Source organism: Marmota monax, unplaced genomic scaffold (assembly GCF_021218885.2).
Source record: "Marmota monax isolate L192 unplaced genomic scaffold, Marmota_monax_Labrador192_F-V1.1 WCK01_AAM20220418_F8-fsc00001, whole genome shotgun sequence".
Lineage (NCBI taxonomy): Eukaryota > Metazoa > Chordata > Mammalia > Rodentia > Sciuridae > Marmota > Marmota monax.
The window spans coordinates 14,852,594-14,880,152 of NW_026693777.1; the positions used below are offsets into that span (position 1 = coordinate 14,852,594).

General features: G+C 40.0%; 1 protein-coding gene across 5 annotated transcripts in view; it reads right to left on the reverse strand.

Moving 5' to 3' along the window:
• Nin (ninein) overlaps window positions 1-27,559 on the reverse strand; it is a 100,190-nt gene that overhangs the window by 52,807 nt on the left and 19,824 nt on the right. For all 5 annotated transcript variants that reach the window (XM_046461167.2, XM_046461169.2, XM_046461171.2 and 2 more), the window contains exons 4-5: window positions 25,495-25,576; window positions 13,374-13,543 (exon numbers count right to left, since the gene is read on the reverse strand). In XM_046461167.2, the coding sequence (XP_046317123.1) occupies window positions 13,374-13,543; window positions 25,495-25,576 (252 nt within the window). The remainder of the gene's footprint in view (window positions 1-13,373; window positions 13,544-25,494; window positions 25,577-27,559) is intronic.

Genomic DNA, 27,559 nt, shown 5'->3' on the forward strand with positions numbered 1-27,559 from the left:
ATTTTGTATGCACGCATTTATGAACTTCTTGTTCAATAAATGTGTATTGAATGCTTATTTTTATGCTAGGTCCTAGTAATGCAGTCATAAAGAGAGCCAACACATTTTCTGCCTCACAAAGTGCATATGCTAATGAGGACAAGCTGACAAGAAAACAGGAAGTACACAGGAGGATGTTTTAAGTGCTGTGATAGGGAATTTCAGGATGCTGTGATGATGCCTACATGAGACACTTCAGACTCACTAGACAGGGTAGATTTCCTAGAAGAAGCAAGGTCTAAGCTGAGACCCCCCAAGGATGAACTAGAGAGAGTGAAAAAAAAAAAGGGGCAGTCATTGTTTGCTTCTGAAGCAAGCGGGTACGAATAAGCTTTGTGTGCCTGTGGCACAGTGAGCAGAGAAATGCAAACCAAAAAATGGGAGGCTAGAAAGCTTGAGCTAAATAAAATATATATTATCAGTAAATTTCAGTAAAAGTAGTAAACCTTATCTGAATTAGACCATTTAGCCATCTTATCATGCTATGTTTCTACTTTTTAGTGAGTCTTCCCCAGGGTCACAGCATGTAGTTTATGTACTGGCAAAACCACCCAGCCAAGGGCACAAGTCAGGACCAAAATCCACCATTGCCCACTTTACAGATCTTCTTCCAACCAGCTGCAAACATAGGTCTTCAGTGGCTTTGGCCTTTCCAGCCAGCTGCCCAGTGCTCCCACTTCTACTGAGAGGTTTTGTGACCACTGGCAAAAATATAACTCTGTCAAGGTAGGTGACTTTGATAACAAAAAACCAGCCCATTCTCTGGGGAGGCCAAACTATCTAAGATGAATTAATTTCTTTGAATCCTGAAATAAACTGAGCAGCAAAAACAGGCCTTGTTGCCACCTGTCTCCAGACCTGGATTCCTCATGGCAGATGGAGTGCCACCTGAAAAATCCTTGGATTAAACACTGTCTTTCAGCAGTTTGTTCAAATTGGCCTGAGCTGAGGTTCTTCTTTTGGGCCACCTAAGCACACCTACTTCATTCTCCACACTCCCTGTAGTTTTCTTAAATGAGGGTCAAGTAGCTACCATGATTTCATAGCTCCTTATTTCACTTACAAAAACACTGGAAATAGCACAGATTCAGGAGCTGGCCTAAATGTAAACCTCAAATTGACAATGCTCAGACAGAGTATTCTTGTCACACAGAAGGCACCAAAAGGCCATAACTCCAAATGAATATGTTCACCATGGCTCATTCAGGTTACAATTGAAAGTCACTAGCATACAAAGGGGATGATGATGAATCAGTAGGCACAGTGTGACCTTGATTTTTTTCACAACTACAGTTTTATCAGCTCACGGTGATAAAGGCAGGTGGTGTGCAAGGCAGGGTGGGAACAAGGGGTGAGTGGCAGAGTCAACAGTCCTCCGTGGATTTCTTTACTTATTGCTAGTCAGAATTCAACTGTATTTTATATATGAAATTTAAATCAATAAAGCCCCACTAGTAAAAGTATCTTGCCTGCTGTCCCTCCATATTTATTTCCTTATTCAACAGAGCAAATTATTTAAATACTCACTCTGCTGTGGTATCCACAATTATGAAAATTCATTATTCAACATTTAAACACTCTAGAACTAAATCCATTAAACCAACCTACAACAAATCAAATACGGTTTATGATCTAAGAAGTGTAGGTCAAAATAAAACCTCTCAAACCACAAATGAGATGATTTTTAATAGCAGACACTGATGGGAGAAATGCTAGGAGATATGTTATCTCTGAACCCAAACCAGAAAGAGAGCTCCAGCTGGGATTCCTACTTAGAAACATGCAAACCTGCAAGGAATCCTTGGTAACACCTTCTAAAGCAATGAATTATGTGTTGTTACACAAAAGTTGATTTACTAACTTTGTTCATTCACATCTTAATTCATTTTAAAATTGAGTTAAAAGAACTAAGGTGCATAGAATTTCTAATATACTGTTTTCCAACATATCACCATCTATGGGACTGTGTGCATATTTCAGGTTGACAGGGACAGTGCATGCTTGCTGGTTTTTTTCTTCAATTCTCACTCCCAACTAATAAGAGATTAAGTGTGGAGATCATAGCATAGATCTAGGAGTCAGACTGCCTGGCATCAAATCCTGACTTACCTATCAGGTTGACCTTAGGCAAGTTTCTTGACCTATCTACAAAATGGGAATAAAGTAGTATAGTACAGATTTCACAGAGGTAAGGGTAAAGGGATTAGAATTGTGCCTGTGCAATGTAAAATTTTTATTTTATTGGCCAGGTGTGCGCATAATAGACATGAAATTTATATTTGTAGAAATATTTTTCATTACTATGTTTAAACTTAAAGTAGGGCCTGGGGTTGTGGTTCAGTGGTAGAATGCTTGCTTAGCATGTGTGAGGCACTGGGTTTGATCCTCAGCACCACATAAAAATAAATAAAATAAAGGTCTATTGACAACTAAAACATATTAGAAAAAAAACAAAAACTTAAAGTAGTCTTTTGGGTAGGCCTGAGGACGTATTCCCCTATTCATATAAATTTATAAGAAAAAAGTCAAGCCTCCAGCAGAGGTGCGAAGAATATTGACCATTCACATAAGAGGCAACAAAATTAAATAAATTTGGGGAAAGGTTTATCTCAGTACCAATCAAAGTAGTATAAATTTAAACCAAGAAATCATAATAGTTTGTACTAAATTAGCAAAATATAAGTTTAAGATACAACTCCTATTACAACTATTATAGTTTAAAATAGTCCTGTTTAAGATGAATGCATAAAGAAACTATGGTACATATACACAATAAAATATTACTCAGCTCTTAAGAAGAATGAAATTATGGCATTTGCAGGGAAATGGCTGGAACTGGAGAATGTTATGCTAAACAAAATAAGACAACCCCAAGGAACCAAAGGCTAAATTTTTGTGATATGCAGATGCTAATTCATAACAAGGTGGGAGCAAGAATAGAAGTAATTTGGATTGGACAGAGGGGAGTGAAGGAAGGGGAAGGAACATGAGGGTAGGAATGACAGTAGAATGAATCAAACATTATTACCCTATGTGCATATATTATTACATGACCTGTGTAACTCTATATCATGTGCAGCCAGAGGAATGAGAAGTTATACTCCATTTATATATAATATGTCAAAATATATTCTACTGTCATGTAAAACTAATTAGAACCAATAAAAAATATATTAAAAAAAATGTAAACAATAGATTTGTTTGTATATTACTTGTAACAATGTAAATGGGTATTATTCCTTTATTAATGAAAATGGCATTATGTGTCAAAAGCAATAAAAATATTCATACTCTTTGACGCAATAAATTTACTTACTATCCAAAGGAAATATAATCAGAGATAGAAAGCAAAAAGCCATAGGCATAAATATGTGTATCGTAGCACTTTTTGTAACAATATAATATTGAAAACAGCCTAAATATTCAACAATAGGGGCATAAAATATAATGATACATCATAATGTAGTCATTAAAAGAATAATTAAGAAACTGTAGGAACATGAAAAAAAATCCTAACAAATGAAAGAGCATAACAAAAATGCCATCTACCCTATGGTTACTGCTGGCAAAACTATTTACACAAACAGACAAAGACTGGAAGGAAATAGAGATAATAAAAATGGATACATTTTGGGCCGCACGTTGGCACACACCTATAATTTCAGGAGCTTGGAGGAGGATCTTGAGTTCAATGCCAGCCTCCACAAAAGTGAGGTGGAAGCTATTCAGTGAGACCCTGTCTCTAAATAAAATACAAAATAGGGCTGGGGATGTGACTCAGTGGCCTAATGCCCCTGAGTTCAATCCTTTGTATACAGCACCCCAAAGAAAAAATAGATACATTTTGGTTGAGGAACCATGGGAGACAATTTTCTACTCTTCTACTGTTATAAATGCTGTTGATGCAATATAAATAGGCACAACTTTCATTCTTTCTTTTGCCCAATTGCCCTCAAGTTCTCACTAAATAAATTAACTCTTGTGACTTGGGGATGGGGATGGAGGAAGGAAGTTCCCTCCCTTTGGTAAGTCCCATTCTGCAACACCTGCAATGCCATCCTGTCTTGTGACAGATGGAGAAGTATTGGTGAGAGCCTGAATGCAAAGGCTACTAATGCCAGTGCCCCCTAAGCTTAGTGGCAGTTGGAAAGATCTGAGACACTCGCCTGAGACTTGTCTGGGGGTACTGAGACTATCCCCTTTGAAATAGCCCAATCCAAAGTATGGTACAGGTTTTGAACCCCAGGCAGCACCTTCACTTAAAAAGTCTCGCATAAACTCTTGAGGCAATTGGGAGTGGTGAGGTAAGGGGTGATTTAAATATATTCTGAAGTCTAGGGGAAACAGTTTCCCAAGCACTTCTCCCACAGCCCTTTGTAAGAAACAGAAACCATCCTGTTAGGAGAAGCAAGCTTATGCTAATGGCCACATTTTCATTCCAAGACCACCTCAGCTGGAGACGAAATTTATTACTCAGATATGATATATGCTATGCTTCTCCCCAGTCTCCACTGAAGGTCTTCTCCTTTAACAAGAGGGAGGTAAGCACATGGCGGCTGGAAGTTTGTTATTAAATTGTAATTTCAGGAGGTGGGGTGTGTATAGGGGGGAGATCCAATTCATTCACAGCTCATTTATTTTCATTCTCATTGCCTGGAGCCAGTTATTCCCATTAAAAAACTGGGGAAGGAGGGGAGAGCAGGTTAGAAGGTTGGGGGATTAGATCATTCAGCTACTGAACAGCACCAATAAAAGGAGGCATCATTCTGGAACAGGGTCCTTTAATTGCTGATGGTTTCCCCAGCATAGTGAAAGCTGGCAGGTGGCCTCTAGACACTGATCTGCCAGAAGCACTGGAAGGGATATAATCATGAAAATCTTTGGATGAGCCAGGCTGAAGGGAGGGACAGTTGCTGGATGCATTCATGAGGAAGGATTTTCCATTTCTTCCTCTTGAAATCCTAGGTAGCCTCTCACTGGAGAAAGAACGGCTATTAAGGCACTTAAACATTATTCTGTAGGACTTCAGCCCCTCCCAACTCTGTGGGCAAAGTTTTTGCAGAATGGATAAGCACAGGGGCTTGGCAGAGAGACTGGTCTGGCTTAACCACTTCCTGAGACCCCTCCAGTACTTCATCTGCCAAGTGGGATGACACTCTTACATACTTAGGGACATGGAGGCATGTGCTTGGCACTTAGGAAAATCAGCTATCATTATGGTTTCAGCTGGAACCATGATGTGGTTAGGCGTTTGGACTTCAGAGCTGTACTCCTTGGGTTCATTTTCACCTTTGACCTTTACTGCCAGGGTGACCTTGGGCAAGCTACTTAATCTCTGTGTGCCTCAGTTTCCTTATGCATAAGTAGCAATACCTTTCTCCAAAGTTAGGCTGCATTTTTGGAAAGCACTTGGAAGAGTGCCTGCTATGACTTAAGCACTAAGCATTTGTGAAGTAAATAAGAAATACAAATATGAATCCTAATGGTATGTTCAAAAGTAGGACAAGGGCAGAAGAAATAGCAGACAGACCACAGTCAGCTGTAAGAATAACTCAGAAGAGAACCTTTAAAACTACTGTTTTGATATGTTGATTGATTTGATTTAATCATCTCACAATGTACACATATATTAAAACATCATGTATATATTATAAATATACAGAATATGTACATTTATGTATGTTTCATCAGTTCTACCTTAACAAACCAAAATCTACAGTTTTTGACCTGGTGATTGTGATGAAGCAATCAACTTTGATTTAATTTAGGATCAGAGCCTCCCCTGGGGACCTTCCCCTACAGACAATGTCCCCTGGGCTACCACAGCTGGCAGGGACTGTCCTGTGCTTCCCCATTACCATGCCAAGTGTACTGGTCAACAGCCCCATTGAGAGAAAACACAGGGGAAAGGGTCAGAGGTTGCCAAGCCCTAAAACGTCTGCTTCAGAAAGCAGTCGCCAACCCCCCAGGAAGATAAAGGGAGCCCCTGCGCTCACTGTGCATCTCAGTGTCATGCTGGTCATTGTGGCTGGCTCTTGGCTTGTCTACAGCTGGATGAAGGTGCCCTGCACACTTCAGTCACATAGACGACACCAATTTCAGGAATGTTTTTTTGGAGGGACACCTGCTTTGGTGGACTGCAGAGCAGATGGCTTGAGTTTCTCAGATCCCCGGCTTCCAGCCCCAAGGCCGGGCCAGCATCTGCAGGCTTTGGATCTGGTGCGGCCCCTACCCACAATAGCCCAGTTGCCACCCCCCACACGCCATCTGCTCTAGTGCAGACCTTTGTGCCCCACAGAATGTACGGCTAATTAAAATGATTATGGGGGCACACACAGGGCTATTCTTTCCTGGCAGAGGTTGCTTAACTGATCTCAGCAGCCCCAGAGCATGAAGCAGATTCTTTTTTGAACAGGGAGGGCCTTGCAAGCCTGAAGAGAAGAGGAAGGAAACTTAATAGAATAGCAAAGGTCCCCAGAGAAACTGAGCTGGAATATCCCTTTTAAAAGGGGAGCACATTTAGCAAAATGAGTCACTGACAAAAAACAGCAATCTGTTTAGGGAGAATGCTTATAATGAAAATTTTAGGACTTTTTAGTACACAGTGTCGGTGGCATGGTTCACTCATAGTTCTACATATTTATAAAGTCTGAGTTGGGTACTGGAAGCTAAGTGTGCCCAGGAGGGCTGGCTATTATTGTTTCAACAGGACACACTTTTCCCGGGACTGAGACTCATTTCCCACTCTGCTGCCTTTGAAGGCAAAGGCAAAGGAGGGCCTGACAGCTCAGCTCCCAGTCTCTATTCTGAACTCAAGGACAAGCTGCTCAGTGGCAGGCTGTCACAACCAGAATGCAAATCAATGCCTTAATCTTTAAAAGCAATTAAATGCTACAAGTAAGTGCTGGGGATAACAGGAATGAATGCACAATTTTTAAATGCATACACATCCTACTACATTGCCAAAAATTCTTTAGAACTGCGGGTGTATGGAAATGTAGAATCGAAGAGTCTGAGCTGTAAGCCTCTTCTGCTGTCAAGGTTGGGAGACTGCTTTAGCTTATTGGATTTCAAAGTCCTCAAAGGGAAGGGATATTTTTATATCTTTCCTGCTCATCAGAGTTGCTCAATGGCTAGTTAACACTATTTTTCTATGTGGAGCATAATTAATGGGAGAGTTGGAAAATGCTTAATTATTATTAAAATTAATTTGATTTGTTATCTAATAGAAAATAAATATTAGAAATTGTTGATCTGGCCAGGTATGGGGGTGCATGACCATAATTCCAGCAGCTTGGGAAGCTGAGGCAGGAGGATTGTGAGTTCAAAGCCAGCCTCAGCAACTTAGCGAGGTCCTAAGCAACTCTGTGAGACCCTGTCTCTAAATAAAATACAAAATAGGGCTGGGGATGTGGCTCAGTGGTTGAGTGCCCCTGAGTTCAATGCCGGGTACCAAAAAATTAATTAATTAATTAACTGTTCTGGAAGAAAGTGGGACTAGATTCCAAGGGAATTCTTTCTGGGATCAAGTCAGGAAGACTCACTGAGACACCGAAGTCCTAAAGTCTTGTAGAGAGAGAGAGAGAGAGAGAGAGAGAGAGAGAGAGGGGTCTTATTATAAGCTTCAAAGGAGCTTCTCAGATCACTTTCAGGTAATCTACAATTGCATCTTGAATGAGTGTTTCATTTCTGGAAATAGCCAGATGATCTAATCAGACTAAAGAAACATAAAGGCAAGGACTAGGATGTCAGTAATAAAAACATCCATCCTAGCTGGGCGTGGTGGCACATGCCTGTAATCCCAGAGGTTCCAGAGGCTTAGGCAGGAAGATTGGGAGTTCCAAGTCAGCCTCAGCAATTTAACAAGGCCCTAAGCAACTTAGCAAGACCCTGTCTCAAAATAAAAAAAAATAATAAATAGGGCTGGGGATGTGGTTTCAGTGGTTAAGTGCCCCTGAGCTCAGTTCCTGGTACCAAACAAATAAATAAAATAAACAAACATCCTGAGGATGTTACAGCATTTGATGGGGTAGATGGCATAGTAATAAACTGCTTGCTTTGTCAAAGACTGGAACAAAAAATGTTAACATGGATAAGGAGAAAATAGATGTGCTTCCACTACAAAAGATCTCAGCAGAACTTCTGTCAGTTAAGAAGGGTTTGCTCCATAATTAAATATTGACTCTATACAATGTAAATGAATAATTCATAAAGTTTAACTACAAAGTTATGCATATATGAAAATGATCATAAGGGGAAGATAAGTTAGTTTCACATTTCTTAAAGAAGTTTGACTTTTTATAGGGTAGCAAAGTCAGCTTTTGGTTTTGGTGTGGGTGCTTTTCAACAACTTCCACCCCTGTCCCAACACAACACCTGAATCCACTTGTCCATCCTTGGGCGAATGTGGAAATCAGCTTTAACTTTTTCTCCCAGGTTCTTGCTTAAGTTGCAGTGTGTGAGCCAACAGTTTTAGCTTACACTACTATTGTCTACAGTTGAAGAAATCATTGTTTATGGCCCCTTGTTCTTGATAAGAATCTTACTAGACCTGATCTATTCCCTGTGGAGGAAAACAATTAACAAGGTGTCCCCTGTTTTCAACCAGGACAGAAAGCAAAGTGGCCTTGCCCCAATTGTATTAATTGCACAATCTTTCCTACCAAGTCTGAAGAATACAGAATAGAATAATTGAGAATTCATTTTCTCTTTTCCTTCTTTCCATCTACCTCAAAAGAAACATGAGCATAAAATTCAAGGTCAGTTCAGTAGCTCCTGCATACAAAAGGAGAAAAAATGTTCATTTCCAAACCTAAAAAAAAAAAAAAAAAAAAATCTCACTTCTGTTTCTTAATGAAGTAAAACACAAACAGGGACTATCAAAACCTTCTCATTAATCGCACCTCAGTTTGGAATCAAGAATGTGTCCTTTGTTTGTTGGGTTAATTCAAAGTACATTGTCCTGTTGAATTGACTTGGGTGAAAATGACATCACGAAAAAAGAAAAATCACCACTTTTCTTTCAATACTACCCAGAAGAGAGGTCAGATGCCCAAGGGATCCATTTGCCACATAAACACACTAAATTGGAAGGCGAATGCATGTTGCAGCCTGCCAGTGGGACCTACCTGTCACTTGTGAATTAGTGCATTCTGCTTCAGGGTTTCCAAATGAAATTCTGAAACACCACACTTCAGTGTTGAAAATTTAGCTAGATTACAGCAGTCTTTTCCCTACAGAGGGCTTTATTGCCTTGTAAACTAAACTTGGTAGGGGAGACATGCTTAATAGCTAGGTTAGATAGTCTCAGTTTCAGCAGGAAAGAATCAAATTGCCTGATAAAAGCACTGGGGGAAGAGGCAGGATGGAGACTATTAAAATGTTTACAATTTATGTCAATGCTTTAACATAGATGTACTGAAACAAAAGTCAAACATGATCAAAAACACCTTGTAACAAGGTTTGTTTTCATATGATCTGTGCAGGGAGGGAGCTACTCCACAGTAACAATGTGGGTTCTCACCCATAGCAGCACATCACAATGGTGCACGGTGAACAGTCACCAGATGAGCTCCGAGTTGCTTGCAGCTAATGAAGTCTGAAGCTTCACATGGGACTTACATTAAATATAAATATAGTTGCTTCAAAGCAATCTCCATAATAGCCTCTCTCATGCTCATCTGCATTTCTATATGTTTTCCTGAGTGGGAGAGAAAGAGTGGAGTTATAGGTAGACTGCAGAGAATTATGACTGCTAAGAATTACTAATTTTGTTTTTCTTGTGGGAAAATGTCTGTCAAATAAGGATTCAGAAAAACACTGGGAATCACTAATCCAGGAGCCCAGGAATGAATTCCTGTCACTGATAGCAACCTCCCTTACTATGGGGTAGCCCTGGAGGGCAAAGAGGAAGAGGTATTGCTTTTCAGATGATTGCTCACTTACTTTGATGGGATGAGTTCCTAACAGGAAGCAAGTCACATGGGGACAGCTTTTGACAGCTGTAACACTGCTTCATCCTACTGCCCACCCCTCTGCAAGTCCTCAGGTAAATAAAACTAGTATTAAATTCAACATGGACTAAAATTAGTTTCTTGTTGCTGGATGTGGTGATGCACACCTGTAATCCCAGTGGTTTGGGAGGCTGAGGCAGGAGAATCAAGAGTTCAAAGCCAGCCTCAGCAAAAGCAAGGCACTAAGCAACTCAATGAGACCCTGTCTCTAAATAAAATACAAAACAGAGCTGGGAATGTGGCTCAGTGGTCGAGTGCCCCTGAGTTCAACCCCAGTACCCCCCTTCCCTCTAAATTAGTCTTTCATTGCATAGACCTCCCCTCTTTTAATTTCTGACAATAGGTTCAGGTTTTGGAACTGTCTTCATCCAGAAACTCTGGAATTCCTTCCAGATACTGTAGGCCTAAGGCAAGCCAAGAATTTTACCTTCACCTAAGCCAGGGCCCAGGAATCAAAGGAAACCCAGGACTTAACTAAGATAACTGTCTCTAGCTGCCCATCTGGTTATTCCTTATAAAATATTTATATCTGGGAGAACGAGGCCCACACCCTCATTCATTATTGCCTGGTAGCACTGACATAAGTCTGAGCCCAAAGAACAAATTCTTAGTACCTCCACAGACAGAAGACAAGAGGGACTCAGGCAACCAAAATGGGAGGAAAAAAGAAGCCAACTGTACAATGAAGAACTCCTGACAGGTTCAGACTCCTTGTGAGAGTAAATGAACTCCACAGGTCACTCAGAATTGCTTCCACCCCACAGTCCCCAGTGGAAGCCACTCTAGAATGGGGAAGCTGTCCTAGACAGCTTCTGTAGAATGGCAGGGTTTCAGAGTGGGCCTGTGCCTCCCAGCATGTGAACTTCTGTTGGCTGACTCAGTGGCTCTCGATTGCTGAGGCTAATGCGGTAACTGGCCAGGAGGAGGTTGCACATTCACACAGGGCGTGCAACAGGACCGACACACTGACAAAAGGACAGTGTGAGGCGTTGTGTATCAGCAATGGCATGAGTGTGATCTGCATCCAGGGTTGCTGCACAGGGCTGGGATTTGCCCTTTCGACTGCCAAAGGGAATGTTGAAAATGCTACATGAGAAGCTATTCATTTTTTTAAAGAGATGAATTGTTTTGAAAAATGACAGGATCCACTTATAAAACACTTGATTTTTAGGCAAGAAATAGGTGGTTGAGCTTTGGTTTGAACACACCTTTAGCAATAAAAAAAAAAGGTGGGGTGGGGAACAGGACAAGAATGGTTGAACACGCTATCAAAGCAGGATTGCTGAGAGCAGAAATCCAGAGAAATGACCCTCTCCAGGCCTCTATCTGCAGTTCTATTGAAGGAACATGGAGAAAACTGCAGATTCTGTATATAGCACAAGAGGTCACACCCAAGAGGTTTCTGGAGGATAAAGGGAAGCTATAGGATGTTGGGGCTGGAATGACTCTCCCAATATATCCTTTACAAGCAGAAAGATTGTACCCAGGCTTAAACTTCGGCTCTTCTTTTTGTTTATACATGAAACCAAACTTTCACTTTTTAAGTAAATCTCACTAAGAGTCCAGTAGATAAGATAACAAGGATATAAGAAATGCAGTACCAGCAATGGTCAGATTTGCCCAAGAACTTATTGGATATCATATCAAAAAATAAGTAACCACTTAATCTCTTAACACCAAATAATAATCTCTTGAAAACAGTTGGAGAACTGGGAAATTAGACTTAAAAGTAGCTTCCAAATAAAACATATCCACTAAAGTGTTGGAAACATTTTAAACATCCCCCCCACCCCAAGAAGCATCTCATTTATTTCATACTACCCAGAGTTATGAAACGGACTTTATGTAATAAAATGATATCCTCCCTGATACAAGACAAACACAGTGTTATGAACACTGCACTCCTTGAAGTATGCAAATTACTTGCCTCTCTAAAATTGTATATGTGAAGCTTTGTGCATGTGAGTATGTGTGTTTTCCTGAGAAAGGTCCCTATCTGGATTTTCAAAGGGACCTGAGATAGGGGAAGACCACTAAAACTGTACCTGAGATGGGAAGCAGGCCCTGCCCAACTGACCCACCCAGGGGACCATGATATCCCAGGAAGTGTCCCTTCTCCTTGTTTTCAGCTTTCATGTCTCACCACACCCCCCTTTCCTACTTGATTTTCTTCTCTTCCCACTCACAATTCTGTCACTTCTGGAGTGAGGACAAATGGCTTTTGTTTTAAAAAATGATGCAAACTTCTTCTGTTTGGCAGACTGCTTGTGTGTTCTTGTAAACTTCAGAATTTATTGCCAGTTTCATTTCTGCTCAATACTTGGGTTTCTAGTTAACTCTGGGTTTGTGCATATTCTGGAACGTTGAGCATACTAGATGTTTGATTGCTGGGGACATATTGGGAGCATGTTTCCTGTAGATTTTAGTAAGCTCAACATGGGTGTTAGACAGCCATGAACACACACACAATCAGCCGGCAATCTATAGACCACTTTCAGGAAGCTGAGGTGCTGTCTCTTTCCCAGTTTATATTAGTATCTGAAATATTTGCAGCCCCAATCTGAGCTCGGATTTGCAAGAAATATTTAGAGCTTGTTCAGCATGGCATTTTCAATCATATTCTGTAAGTGGGATGCTGGTAAATGAGCCATAAAGAAAGAATAAAGAAAATGTTACTGTTTATTGGTAGATTATGGCAATATGCAAAGTAAACACAAGGGAGCTAAGGGAGGGAGAAGTGCTGCAGAGGGCGACAGACCTGGGTGTGTCAGAATCAGTAGGAAGAACAGTGGCAACTGCTGAGCAGAGGGAAAGTGCCCCTGCTTGATATCCTGAGGCAAGAATGGAGTACTAGAGCTGCTTTAGTACATCACAAAAGATAAGATGCAGGCTCTCAAACTGCCTGAAAATTTAGCTTTCATTTTCTACCTATAACAGAATGCTGTTTTATAGTTTGGAGTGGGTGGAAGGGAAAGATTTTGCTAGATCTTTAAGTTACTAAAAAAATAGCTGCACCATTGGGATAAGATATATTCCCAGGAAGAGCTAGAAGTAGAAGACCCCTGACAATATAAACATTACTGAAATCTAAACATAAAGGCATAAAAATGTACAGAATGTCAGCACTCACTCTGAAAGCTGAAACCAAGGAGAAAATATTCAAACAGAAAGATTAATCTCTATGTCCAAAAGACAAGTAATAAGATTAATAAGAAGTTGGTAATTCAGAAAAGCCTGCATTCAGTCTTAAGTGCCCTTACTTCTCCCAGCTCCATGCCATGCTGAGGAGCATATCCTAGATGTGCTATTCCAACTACTTACCTCATTGCAGTCACCAGCTGGGATGTGTGAAGGTCGCGCTTCTTCATCTAGTGGCTCAATTACTGTCACCTCTGCAAACTCCTCCACAGATTCTTGAAACTCAGGCAAGGACCTTCGTCCATAACGCTTCCCACCTCTAACATATTTGGGCTGAGCTTCCAGGGAGCAGTCTGGACAAGGAGACAAGAGTTGAGGCCACATTACATGAGAATCTCAGCCCTGAGCTAACATTCACAGCCGTTGGATACAGCCTCTTATACCAGCCCTGAAATAAACCACCACTGTTTGCCAGCTGTGGTGGCCCTGGGCGTATGTGAGCTACTGGGTCAGATGCAGAGCACAACTTCTAATTCTGAATGATTTATAGCAGCCCGAGTAGATATCTGCATATCGTGGGAAAGATACAATGGTAACAGCAAAGGATTTTAACTCAAAAGTACAGAAGATCAGGAAAAGGTGAGGGATCATATTTGTTCTTCTGTTTACTAAGCTAATGTTCTGCAGGTTGGAGATGCAGAAGTGGGTAGAGAGGAAAACAAAACAAAAAAACCTAACCAACAGATATCTTGGAGGAAATCTTGGAAAATGGTAATGCAACAGACCTTACACCAGCACTGTAAAGTTAGCATCCACATCAATTAGAAACACCCTCCCTTACCTCAACGACTCCTTGGTCAATTATTCTACTTTATGGTCTATCAGACAAGTAGGAAGGTAAAGCAAAGAGATGGATACAGCAGGATCTAATCAATTAATGACAGCAAGTCACGTCTATGAAGCCTGGCATCAAGATCTCATTCTCAAATTAAAAGCTGTGGAATAAAACAGCAAATGTAAAATTCTATTAAGAAAAACGGTGTGTTGTATTTTTTTTCCTCTTTATGAGCTTCAGTGTTGTACAAAATGAAAAGGAATGTGAATAAGGGGAGGGCCATCTCTTGGTCTTAAAGGAGGGCTTCAGCATTTTGACATTTTGACATGGAAGGTTCAACATTCACTGACTCCACCTTTGCCACCACCACCATCGCTGCTGCCATCATCACAGCCACCAACACCATCACCACAATGACAGACTAGCCTCTTTCTACTATAAACAGCTTTAAAGCAACAAAATAAATAAATACTTCACTCTATTTGAATGTCAGCTTGACGATTTATAAAGTACCTGTGCAGTATTAGAAGAATAAACAATTCAATTAAAATATAAAAGACTGGCAATGCTTTGATTTCTGTTGTCTTTTTGTCTATAGACACACTGTCTCTCTGGAGAACACAATATGGGTTCTGTTTGAACATGACAGTCCTCACAAGATATCTCAGAACTCAAGACATGTTGATTTTTAGGTGAGGTATGTAAACATAGCATCAAAATGAGGGTGGCTGATTAGATAAGAGTTGAAAGAACAAAAGCCTTCTTCTGCTACCATTGAACCACAGTAGGTTAGCCCTCACTTTATGGCCCGATGACCCTGTTTGACTAGCCCTTGCCCTTCCTCTGGCACAAGCTCAGATTTCATGAGACTCACAAATGTGGCCAGAAGCATTCTGAGAATGCTCAGCAAAGCTCAGAGTGAAGTATTTATGCTGGCTATACAATCTCTAGTGATATTTATATCCAGCTTTTAAAAAGTCCCAGTCAAGTCATTTTTATTAGGTCAAGCGATTCTCTTACAGGCAGTGTTCAAACATACAAAATTTATATTGAAAATTGCATGCATATTTGAAGGTACCTTTTCTCAGAAGGGAGTGTGTCAGCTTGTGGGGATTCAGGAGCGGCACAGACACCCGAGCTACTTGGCAGCTGACACCCATAGATGCTAGTCAGATAAGAGGCAATGCAGAACCATCCTTAATTTATTAGATATTCTTAAATTTTAGTGGCAGACAACAAGATACACCATTAGTGACGAGGGAGTGGGGGACTTGGAAAAGATTAAAAGGAAAACTTAAAACCTTTGAGAACAAAGTCACGTCCAGGGATGGAATTGACAGAGGACCTCTTCAACTGCAGGCTGGAAAAAAGCTTCCAAAGGAGAAAAGCAACATTCTTAAGAAATCCTACTGTGACTAGTCCTAAACTTACCTGTGGATGAAATGATTCCTTGGTTAATAACTACTAACTACCCCCTACTTCAGGGAGCAGTGGTGCATTGCAAACAGCTCTTTCTCTAAGCAATAAAAGACAATAGACTGTGAACCATTAGGGACCCATGAAGTTGTGCTTTGCTTACCTACTCACTTCTGCATTGCCAGGAACTTAAGATTTTTAAAATTCTATTATAACAAGCAATTTTAAGCAAACTTTAATATCTTCTACAGAATGTACCTATTATAGTCAAACTCTAGAGAGATCTATTAAACTGTATAATCTTTTAGAATAAAGATATTAGCACACAGAAAAGAAAAATAGATTATTAATGTTTCCTCATCACTGAATTTTCAAAACCATCTGTGTGACCAAAAGAGAATTAGAGTCCACACACCATTTAAAAATAGTTATCTCTTAGAATTATACTTAGACATTTCTATTGAGAACATTAATGTCATTGAAATTATATGATAAGAAGAGAAGAGAGACCACAAGAATAAGGAATTCCAGGGAGAACATTTATAGTCAACAGCAACTGCTGTGTTAAGCATCCGAAAACCACGATTCTCCTTTTTAGTCTCAACCAGGGCTTCAGAAGTCAACAACAGCAGTCCACCAGTCAGTCCATGGCCAGGATATTAAGACTAAAGAATGCCTTGGGCTGGGGTTGTAGCTCAGCTCTTGAGAGCTTGCCTAGCATGAGTGAGGCCCTGGGTTCAATCCTCAGCACCATATAAAGATAAATAAAATAAAGATATTGTGTCTATCTACAACTAATATATTTTAAAAAAGAAAAAAGAAAAAGAATGCCTTGTTCCTTCTTACCAGGCGTAGGAGCAAAACTGAAGCACTGGGGCAAAGTTAGTTTATTAATTTATGAGAGTATTCAGATGTAAGTTTTTTAGGGTTTTATTCTGGAACAATGTACCCATGCCAGATGACATGGGGTTATTTGGTTTGTTAAGAAATAAAATTATTTACATCCCATAGTTTCCTTTGACATAGATGTAAGGAATGCTCTGATCATGAGCTCCAAGAAGAAATGTGAAATGCCAATTAAACAAAGTAGAACTGCTCTGTCTTTGGTATTTTAATTCCTTGAAAGTGTATTTATGATTCTGCCTGAGTCTCACTTCTGAGTCATTTTTCTCTTTCTCCCCTTTTTCATTTCTCCTATTTAGCATCACTACATAAAAATAAAGATAGGCTCTGAAGGATGCACACCAACCTGCCTTGGGGAGTCTCAGATCCATCCTGGGAGAGGTTATGGTAAGGTAGTTGAGATGCTCTAGGTTTAATTCCCAAAACCAAACAATTGCTTATGAGTAGGGGACAAAAGAGAAACCTTGGTTTAATCCCCTTAAGATGCTGGAGTAATGTGGAAGAAACCAATAATCTCTAACAAGCAGGCAGAGTAAAAGATCTAATTCAAAATTCAAAAGATGAAGCGGGGAAAAAGCCCTATCCCTTTTAATCTTAGAAATAAAGGCTGGGTGCTCATTCTTCACTACACATCTTAGTTGTCCCAAGAAGAGAAGCTGCAGAGCTGTGGTAATTTTCCCCATCCAGATCAGGATGAACCTCCACACACACGTATGACTTGTGACCAGAAGGTCCCGAACTTACAATAAAAAGAAAATTGAAACACAGCATCAGGGAGAAAGATACTCCAAGTGGATGAGCCAACTGCAGGCAGGGAAACAAACATCAGTGGCATGCCCATTTCTCTTTCAACTCTTCCCAGGAGTGCTGATGGCAGGAACAGCTTTCCAAACCTGACCCCGGCCACCAACATGATGCAGGTGGCCGCTTGGAATGCTCAGGTGTCCTAAAAACACCCCATGGATGGCCAAAGGCATAATGACAAGACACTAAGGGAGGCTCCACTTAATCAAATGCTTTCTGTGCACAAGTGCAAGCTTAGGACCGCAGATAAAGTGGCATCCACAGCACACACATGAGAAGTTAAAGCAGGTTTTCAAAGCTGCCCTCTAGTGTTACGTTCACTTAACCTCATATTTACTGGACACCTGCCATGGGCAGGGCATTATGTTATACTTGTTGAGACACAACATGGACATTTTATCATTTTCTGAAGCAAACTTCTTGGATCTCCCATATAACCTGATGCTATTTCCAAGGATGAAGAAGAAAGCCTGGCCATGAGGGTGCAGCCATTCTTATTTTGGAATTGCTACGGCAGACTCTTGCTTTCTGTTTGCCTTCCTGACCCACTTAGCCTAGGCAGTCATTCCCAGTGACACCGCCCCCTTCCACAGAACCTCAGCGGAGAGGGTGCCAATCCAGGCCTGTCATACTGCACGCCTCCTGAGCTCACAGGATTCCTAAAATCCATTTGACATTAACAAAGGATAAAAAATGAAACATGTGCAAACCTCCAGACAAACACCCCCAAGAAGCTTTCTTGGGAAAAGGCAGTCATGTGGCAAATGAGCACACCCTGCCCCACTGAGCATCCCCACCTCCTCACTGGTTATGAATGTGCCATTACACAGGGACTGCAAACCCCCATCTGATTCTAAATAAGACAAGGAATTAAAGGACAAACCAAGAACAAGACTAGGAGAGAGACTTACATATTTAGAGCAAATGACAGAGATTGACACAGAGGCAGAAAGACTGAGAGAAAGAGGAGAGAGAGAGAGAAGGCGGTGAGGACACAGGAGATGGCAAACTTAAAGGCTTGAGGAGGAATGCAAGAGGGAAAAAAGAAACAAAATAAGAAAGGAAACCAAGAGGCAGGAGAAGAGCAGAGAGGGGGACGAAGGAGGAGGGTTTAGGTGAGTTGGGGCAGTGGAAAGGTGTAGGGAGGAGTAAGAAGGGGGAGAGAGGCCAACAGAGAATGGACAACACAAAAAAGACACTAGCAAAAGCCTTGTGACATTATCTGCCATTCCTTTTGCTTCCCAGTGTGCTCCCAGTCCCCAGGAGACATCATCCCAAGCAGCCTTTTCTCCCCATACTTGTGTGTGCTGGCAGGCCTTTCCAAACAGCTGCTTGGGGGTCCAGAGACATCACTACCTCACTCCCCATCTACTCCCCTCTCCTGGAATCACCACACGAGGTGTAGATGTTCAATTGGGTCTTTCAGGTTATCCCAGTGACAAAATTTTAGGAGCAGTCTCCATATCAGTTCTTATGGGTAAGATGCTTCTTACTAGAACACAGGTTTTTGGATACAAAGGTAATAAGGGTGGAGAAAGGCTCCAGGGAGAAAGGCTCTGAGAGGAAGGTTAGCACCCCCAAAATTGCTGAAGGTGGTGGGTGAGTGTGGTGTGCCCAGGACTGATCAGTGTGACTACTTGGTCTATCTCAGACTTCCAGCAGTTGACAATCAGTCAACAGGAAAAGATCTTTGAGTGGATAATGATTATGATTGCTTCCCCAGCCTCAGCATGGAAGGATCAATTGGCTGATCTCTATTAGGAGGTCCTGCATCAGAAGACACTTGGAGGAAAAAAGCAGAGTCACATTTCATCTAACTGCGGCACCTCCCCATTGTTTAAGGCACAACCCAATACTCATTTCTCTCAAGTAACTTCTTGGCACAACTCTACTGGAACCTTTTTTTCTATGCATTTGGTGTAACTCTTATTGTTTATCATCTCCAATTTAATAATGATTGTGGTCATATTTTTTCTAAAAGCACTTTTTACATGTTAAGATTGCTTACTGGGCTGGATGTACTGGCTTACGCCTGTAATTCCAGCCTGTCAGGAGACTGAAGTAGGAGGATTGGTAGTTCAAAGCCAGCCTCAGGAACTTAGCAAAGCCCTAAGCAACTCAGTGAGACTCTGTCTATAAGTAAAATATAAAAAAAGGGCTGGGGATGTGGCTCAGTGGTTAAGTGCCCCTGGGTTCAATCCCCAGTAAAAAAAAAAAGAAAAGAAAAAAAAGATTGCTTACTCATCTTACTTCTTTCTAGAACACAGGTTTTTGGATACAAAGGTAATAAGGGTGGAGAAAGGCTGCAGTCCATTCTTCTGAACTTATTGGAATCTTGCATTTTTTATTGAGTTATTATTGTTATTGCTTTTTAGGGGAAAAAAAATGAGTCTTAAAATCACAATTGTTACACTTTCTAGGACAGCAGGGCTTCGTGGAAAGAGACTGGGCCTTGTACCCAGATACTCAACTGCTGTCAGGGTTAGGAATACTTCAACTCAGGAAGGCTTGGTTTCCTCATCTGGAAGGAGTGAAAAGAACAGGAGCTACATGGAGCAAGGTCACCAATTGGTCTATCAGCTTCTGTCCCGGGAGCTCTGGCTACACTCTGGTTCTTTCAGATTTCTACAGAGCCAGTGGCAGCCCAAAGCCAACAGGCCAGGGACAGGTACCCAGCAGTGGGTGCCTGGAAGAGCAAAATCAGGAAGAATATCCCAGCCCTCAACCTCACAGTCGATTTCCTCAATTTCATTTTTTTGTAACAAATAAGATCAAGGCAAATGTATAATGACATTATGCAGTTTCTCATCTCAGAAACTGGAACTGTCCTGGTCCTGATCTTGTGCTTATCCTAATTTTCTCTTCCTTGTTAGTTTACTTTCCCTTCATTTGGGCTGATGCAAGAGGGATGGGCTGATGCAAAGGGACACACTAATTTCTCTGTGAAAAACCACCATCCTCTGTTTGGAAACCTTAGAGACTCACTGATATTAAAATTAAAATAGACACAACTTCCAAGTAATCTGCTTCATTATCAAAATTCTCACCAGTCCCATTTATTTAATTTTAAATAACATGAACAGCTCTAGCACATATACACATAATTTTAAAAGACTGCTTTTTATCCTTAGTAAAATTACCATAACAAGGAATCTTCTATGGCAAAGTTTAATAGCTGCTCAGTCTTTGATTATATAGATATACCACAATATGCCTACTAATACACTGCCAATTTTTTTCTCTTGACACATGCACACACTGACATGAGTACTCATACATAGCTCTTTACACATATCCATAATTACTTATGTTGCATAAAATCTGAGAGTCGCACTGATTAACCAAAATCATTATTACAGCTCTTGGTATTTATTATCTTCTATAATTCTAGAAAGGTTCTATCACTTTATGTGACCACCGGTAGTAGGCATGAGTGTTTTCAATTTTATGATATTAAAAACACACTCTTGGGCTGGGGTTGTGGCTCAACGGTAGAGCTCTCGCCTAGCACGTGCAAGGCCCTGGGTTCGATCCTCAGCACCACATAAAAATAAACAAAAAAAAATAAAGGTATTGTGTACAACCAAAAAATAAATATTAAAAAATACATTCTTAACACCTTCTTTCATTGTATTATAATTGGTGGTAATGGTTTATTTCACTCTTAACTTTTGGAAAAAATTTCTGGTCCTCACGATTAGCATGTCATCAACACCAGGAGAACAGGGATTAAGTTCTCACTTATCTTACTTAGCCAAACAGAGGACACAAAACATGTCTCTTGGGCTATCTGTGTGTAATGCCTCCCCAAAACAGAGATGTTAGCCAGACTTCAGAGATGGGCCCAACGCCTCTGAACACAGTTGCAAACACAAATCTTCCATTGCTGCAAGTCAAGATTGAACCCAATGCCTTACCATAGACCCTGCTTCACTGTACATTTACTAAGTGAATGAAAAGATAACTGTTTATTATATTGATGGCTTCTTCAAAGTATAAGAAAAATAATTTTGAGTAGGGCAGTTCTCGGAATTAGGAAGGTCTGTCACAAAACAAAACAAAACAATCACCTTCACCACAACACTGCCCAGCCCTGCTTTTCTAATGAGTTGGCTTTTCCAAACCTGAGTTTCTCTCCCTCCAATAAATAAAGGAAAGACACTTTCAACGAACCATATCAGGGAAAGGGCTTCCTGCATTATGCTAACATCTACTATAAAACAGAAATCTAATGCAAGATGCATCAAATAAGAGCAAAATCTCTGGGGACTAGATTCAGCTAGCATGCTGATGCCATGTAGCTGAGAGCCTGTGGCAACATTTCCACTACAAAATGCAATAATCCAGAGCCGTCACAAATTGAATGAAGAGGTAATAATTAAGTTGTTGCACCTCTCTTATTCCAGAAAAATAATTTAAAAATTAAATTGTACATGTAGATATGAGGGGAACTATGCCGCTGGCAATGCTGGTCAGTTTGAAACTTACAAAGGACTCCCCCACATTTGCAGTCCATTCTTCTGAACTTATTGGAATCTTGCATTTTTTATTGAGTTATTATTGTTATTGCTTTTTAGGGGAAAAAATGAGTCTTAAAATCACAAATAAGAGAGTTATAAGATGTTGAAAGTAATCTAGTTCACAACTTCTCATTTTAAAACCTCAGAGAAGTAATAAATAGCAGAGCCAAAGACTATGGAAATAACGACTTAATTTCATTGCCTTTGAAATCCCATTAGATCTTTGATTTTGTTCTATATAAATAATTTCTTTTATTAGAGGAATGTAAAAGATATTGAGCATTCGTACTTAGGAAGAAGCACTTTAGAGTATCAATTTATGTTAGGTAAAATCTTATAGAAACACAAAAGCTAGCTTTTTTCAGAGATTTAGATAATGTCATTTAGATATTAGAAGACAACACAATTGAATCTTGGAGCTTAAAGGGATTTTAGGTATTTTCTAATATGACCAATTTTAGATAGGAGCTGATTGAAAACCACAGAGATGAGAGACATGTAAGGGCACACGATCAGAGGGGCTGAGTCAGTGTTTCCTAACTCCTAGCTCAAGGTTCTGTCTGTCTTATCAAGTTGACTTTTCTATATTACAGCCTGGTATGGCATCTGATAATTTAACTCATAAAAATCCTAAGTGTTATAAAATATGAATGGGCTATCACTATGGCCTTCTTATTTTTTCAGTCTCCTTCTATTGTTTAAGGGCAGCTTTTTCTCTTCAAGTATACCAGGACCACTGATTTTAAAAGCCAAGGCAAAAACAGTCCTGGCCCTTGTGGTAAAACATGAGTACTGAGCACCCAACAATGAAGGACAAAGGTATCCCTGTCACCAACCATCATCTGCAACACATTCTCATTCACTTCTTGATGCCTCTGGCTACTTGGCAGCCTTGTTGGGCCAGGCTGCACTGACTGAGGACCAACTCACCCTTTGAAGGTTAAAAATCTTTAACCTAAACCCAGTACGTCCCTGGTACCCAGGTGATGCAATATTAGCATTCTCCTCTGCTATTATCTGTGACACTTCAATTAGGCTCTGTTCCTCCTTAGGCTTCAATTTGTTCTATGATAAAACTGCAGAGATCTCTGCAGTTCTAAAATGCACTGGTCTGTTATTTAAGGGACAGTTATTGTTATAAAGGGAGAGGAAAAGCTGAAACTCAGGTGGCTTCCTGATGCACTGCATTGGAGCCCTTACTCTTTTCTGTCTCTGCCCACCCAAACCAGTCAGTGAGAGTGGTTAGAAGAATGCTTGAGGGAAAGAATTGCTTGATCCTCATGAACAACTGGTGAAGCCAGGGAGAGATGGACAAAAACAAAGCAGAGATATTTAGAACAAAGCCGGGAATGTGGGAGGAAGGGCTGATTCATGTCTCTTATTAGATAAAATAGTCTTTAGGCACAGACTCAATTCTAGATTTTATCCTAGCAGAACAAATGTTAGGGAAGTCATTTAAATCCTGGCTGAAATGCTATCAGAAGGTGTCTTGCTGCTGCTTTACACTGATTTGGGAGCAGCAGTTCTATCGCAAAGCTTGCTGCAGTCTACCCCAAGGACAGGACACATGGCAAGACTATAAAAATCTCTTCTGTGTTATCCTGGGAGACTGGTCCAAATCATAACCTCTGCCCACACAGCAGCAAGATACACACATAACTATGAAACCACCATCAGCAGCTTGATGTATCTGCTTTACTTCCTGCTGTGACCAAGCTCAAATAGCCATGTTCTAGCTCAGTCTATTGCTTATATTACAACCCAGCACAAGTCTAGGGGGCAACCTCCACATCTGTGATCACCATAAATCTCTATCTTTATTATGACAATTTTCTGGCAGGTGACAGCACAGGTTTTGAAGAAAAGGCGGTGAAAGGACCATGTGGACTAGGAGCAGGTCTACCCCTCCCAAATCCATACAAAATCACATTATCAGCCCAGAGAAGGCTGAATTTATGTCTCTATTACCTATGTTCATATGAACTGAAATGTACACCAGCAGTGATATCACCATTGTCCTATCAGAGTTCCTAGATCTTGTGTAATTGTTATAAAGATGAAAAAATTTACCTTTAAAAAGTAAAAATACCAACAAAATGTGACATCCCATAATTAACAAACATCCTTTATTCCAGTAGTAGTCACCTACAGAAATTTTACCACCTGTCTGGAAAAATCTCAAAGAGTGTAATACCCTCTTGCTCAGGCTCACTGGGGGCTTCTGGAGAGTGCTGGCAAGCCTCAGAGTTGAGACTAGCCTTCCTATGGATGGTGAGCATCAGCAAAAGTGGGGACACAGTCCATAATCCAAGACACTGTGGAAGGCAGAGTTCAGATACCTGGCACAAATCTGGAACATTTCAGAAGGTACAAAGAAGAACTAGATCACTGGTGAGGATAAGAAATGAGTTCCCATCTGTTTCATCTAAATAGGTCACACTGAACATGTACTGGTAGCCACAAAAATGTCAATGATTTCTCCTCGGTCTCAAACCTCATTGTATTTTTGATGTTCTCTTTTTTCTTTTTAAGGTCAGGTTTATTGTGATGACATTTACTTTGAGAAAATTTCATCCTTTTAATGCACAATCTACAGGTTGGAAAAAGCTCACAACATTACTATTGAAATATAGAAGTTTTATCATAACCAAAATTCCATCATGTAGGAGTTTTAATCAATCCCTCCATCTAGCCTATGACAGCCACTGATTTGATAAACCAGACTGTACTTTGATACAAATTTCTGTACTGTCTAGACTTCCCTCTTAAATATTTACCATATTTTATTGATTCCAACACCAGAATTGAGCACACTGAAATCAGGTCATATTTCAAAATCAATGGCATCTTAATTTATCTAGAAACATTTTTTTTTTAATTTATTCTTTTTAGATATACGTGACAGTAGCTGACAACAAATTTTAAGAAATACCTGAAATAGCAATGCGTCTCATAATGTACAGTACTTTAAAAAAAAAATCAGTGAAGTCTTTTATTTCTTAACATTCATTGACTACTTACTATGTGCTGAGCACTCTTCTAGACACTGGAAACATAAAAATGAATACACAGCCCTCAAGGAGCTAACATTTGAAAGGAGGAGACATAAATAATAATAAAAATGCCTATGGTAATGTCTGTAGCAAAGGCCTAGCCACTCACTGAGACTAAAAAGAATTATCTCTAGGTCAGAATCTTTCTTCAGGAAAAATGTCCCCCAAATCACAGGCTTCCATGTACACAGGAAATAAGAATGAGGGTGGTCACCATTTAGCTTCTCCCCATTCATTCCAGGAGTGAGTTACTGCCATACCATATGACATATTGCCTAGGAACAATCCAATTATTTTTCCATAATACGCTGCTATAGTGGAGAAGTCTCATTTTAGTGTTCAACAGCTGCAAGGCTTTTATGATAATATTGAAAGAAAGAAGTCACTGGAAATAACTGCTCAATCTGTGAAAGGCAGATGTCCCAAATCCTTCACACACATGCTTCAAGGTCCCCACATTTTTCCCTGGACAACTTTTTTTTTTTAATATTTATTTTTTAGTTGTAGTTGAACACAATACCTTTATTTTATTTATTTATTTTTATGTGATGCTGAGGATCGAACCCAGGGCCTCACATGTGTTAGGTGAGTGCTCTACCACTGAGCCACAATCCCAGCCCTCCCTGGACAACTTTCAAAGGGACTGTAGAAGAGGAACATCGAACCCAGGGCCTCACATGTGTTAGGTGAGTGCTCTACCACTGAGCCACAATCCCAGCCCTCCCTGGACAACTTTCAAAGGGACTGTAGAAGAGGAACATCTGTGCCCTTACCTGGTTCTTGAAAGTGCTCCTCATTAGACAAAGTCCTAGACAAGATTAGTATTAATGCTTCTTTGAATTGGTCAAAATGCACCTAAAAAATAAAAAAAAAAAATTTAAAATCATTTCCACAGTGCCAAGATATCTATGAGGTACCAGAAGAGTTTGTTCCCATCCTGACAGCCTTGAATTGAGTCATTGCCCATCTTTGTCCCCTTTTTTCTTCATTTCTCTAAAGTACAGAAGGGACAATTGGCTGATCATTTTGATATTCAGTGCCATAAACAAATTAGTATTATATCAACATTGATATTTATTCAACCCCCAAGGGAAAAAGCTGTACAGCAAAACCCTCTTAAAAGCTAAAAAGCTTAAAAGATATATATATATATATATATATATATATATCACACACACACACACGTGTATGTTTGTGTGTGTGTATTTAACTCTTAGCTTCTTTTATTTTTTCAAACAAGAACAGAAAAGAAAAATGTTAGGTTAGATATTAGGAAAAACTTCCCAAGTAAAGTTTTAGCTCTTAAGATATTCTAGAAGAGGTAAGCTTTCTTTTGAGGATGACTGGACTATGGTCTTTCCTGAGGCAGGAATATAATAATTTATCTCCCAGTTGCCCAAGAGTCTATAAACAAGCATAAGTCAATAGCAAATCAGGAGATAAGAGAATCTTGAGAATAATTTTCATGAATCCATAATAATACAAATGCCTTGACTGCAGTGTGAAAGAATCTGTCTTATTTAAGGAAATAGTCAGAACTGGGATATTATTTTGCTTAAAAACATAAAACAATTTTCTTTTTGGCCAGCTAGATTTTTCTATAACTTCAACTTAAGGGACAGGAAGAAGAGATGGTAGTTCTTCTCATCATAAGGCTTCTTGGATAATGTGGCACCTATTTACTCCATAGATAAATACAAAAGGAAAGTTTGATAAATGTTGCAACCTTTGCTGCTGTGGATTTTTCTGGATGTCATTAAAAAACACTGCCTAGAGGCTTAAACATAGGTGACAGATTAAAAAACACCTCCTAGTTAAATTTGGAAAAGCAAGAAACCTTATTAGTTATCTAAACAATGGGGGAAAATCAGATAAGATATTACCTGTGCAATCAAAGCAAAGGAGAAGAATCCATCTTCATTTATGTCATAAAATTGTGTTTGCTTACAATTTACCACACACTTCCAAGGAATATGTGACTTCCCAACCACATGATTTTAATTAAGTAAAATTACTTCCCCAAATCATATTTCTTTTAGACTGAACGTTACATATTTTTAAAAATGTTTAATTGCATATATTTAAGGTGTACAACCTGGTGGCTTGATATATATTTATATACTGTAAAAAAATCATCATAACCAATCTAATTAACATATCCATCATCTCATAGGTTTATTACTTTTAAAACTGCTTGTTGTCATGAGGACATTTAGGATCTATATACTCTTGGCAAATTTCAAGTTAGATTTATGGTCTTGAAAAATCAACAATCAAAGGAGCCACAGTAGTCTGTCATGGGAGGCAGGGCATCTGCTAAAGAGATAGTGGGATACAACCCATGGACAGTTAAACAGTTGCAGGAATGCAAGCTCTGCTAACCAGGATTCACAACTGACAAATTACTTCAAAACCCCTGGGAGGGAGGATTTGTGGTCCTAGTTTCAGGAATGGGCTTTAAGCACAGTGTACCCCAGTTCTAGTTCACATGGCAACACCATATTCCCTACCAGCCATTCATAAACATCCCATACCCAGGAGCTTTCCCATCCGGGCCACTTAACGGGCATCTCCTAATTCCTAGCAGAAGTATTCCTATTCCCAGGGCAGGCAGCAGAGGGTTTGGAAGGACACACAGAGGCTCTGGTGTCAGGCAGGTCCAGGTTCTAACTCTGGTGCTGCTGATCACTTCCTGTTGTGAAACTGCTAAACCTCTCTGAGCTATTCTTTGCTCATCTGTCAAACTGAGGATATCTATCAAATAATATAATTCACTCAACAAATATTTATTGAGTAGCTGCTATATGTCAAGCACTGTCAGATACATGGCACAAATCT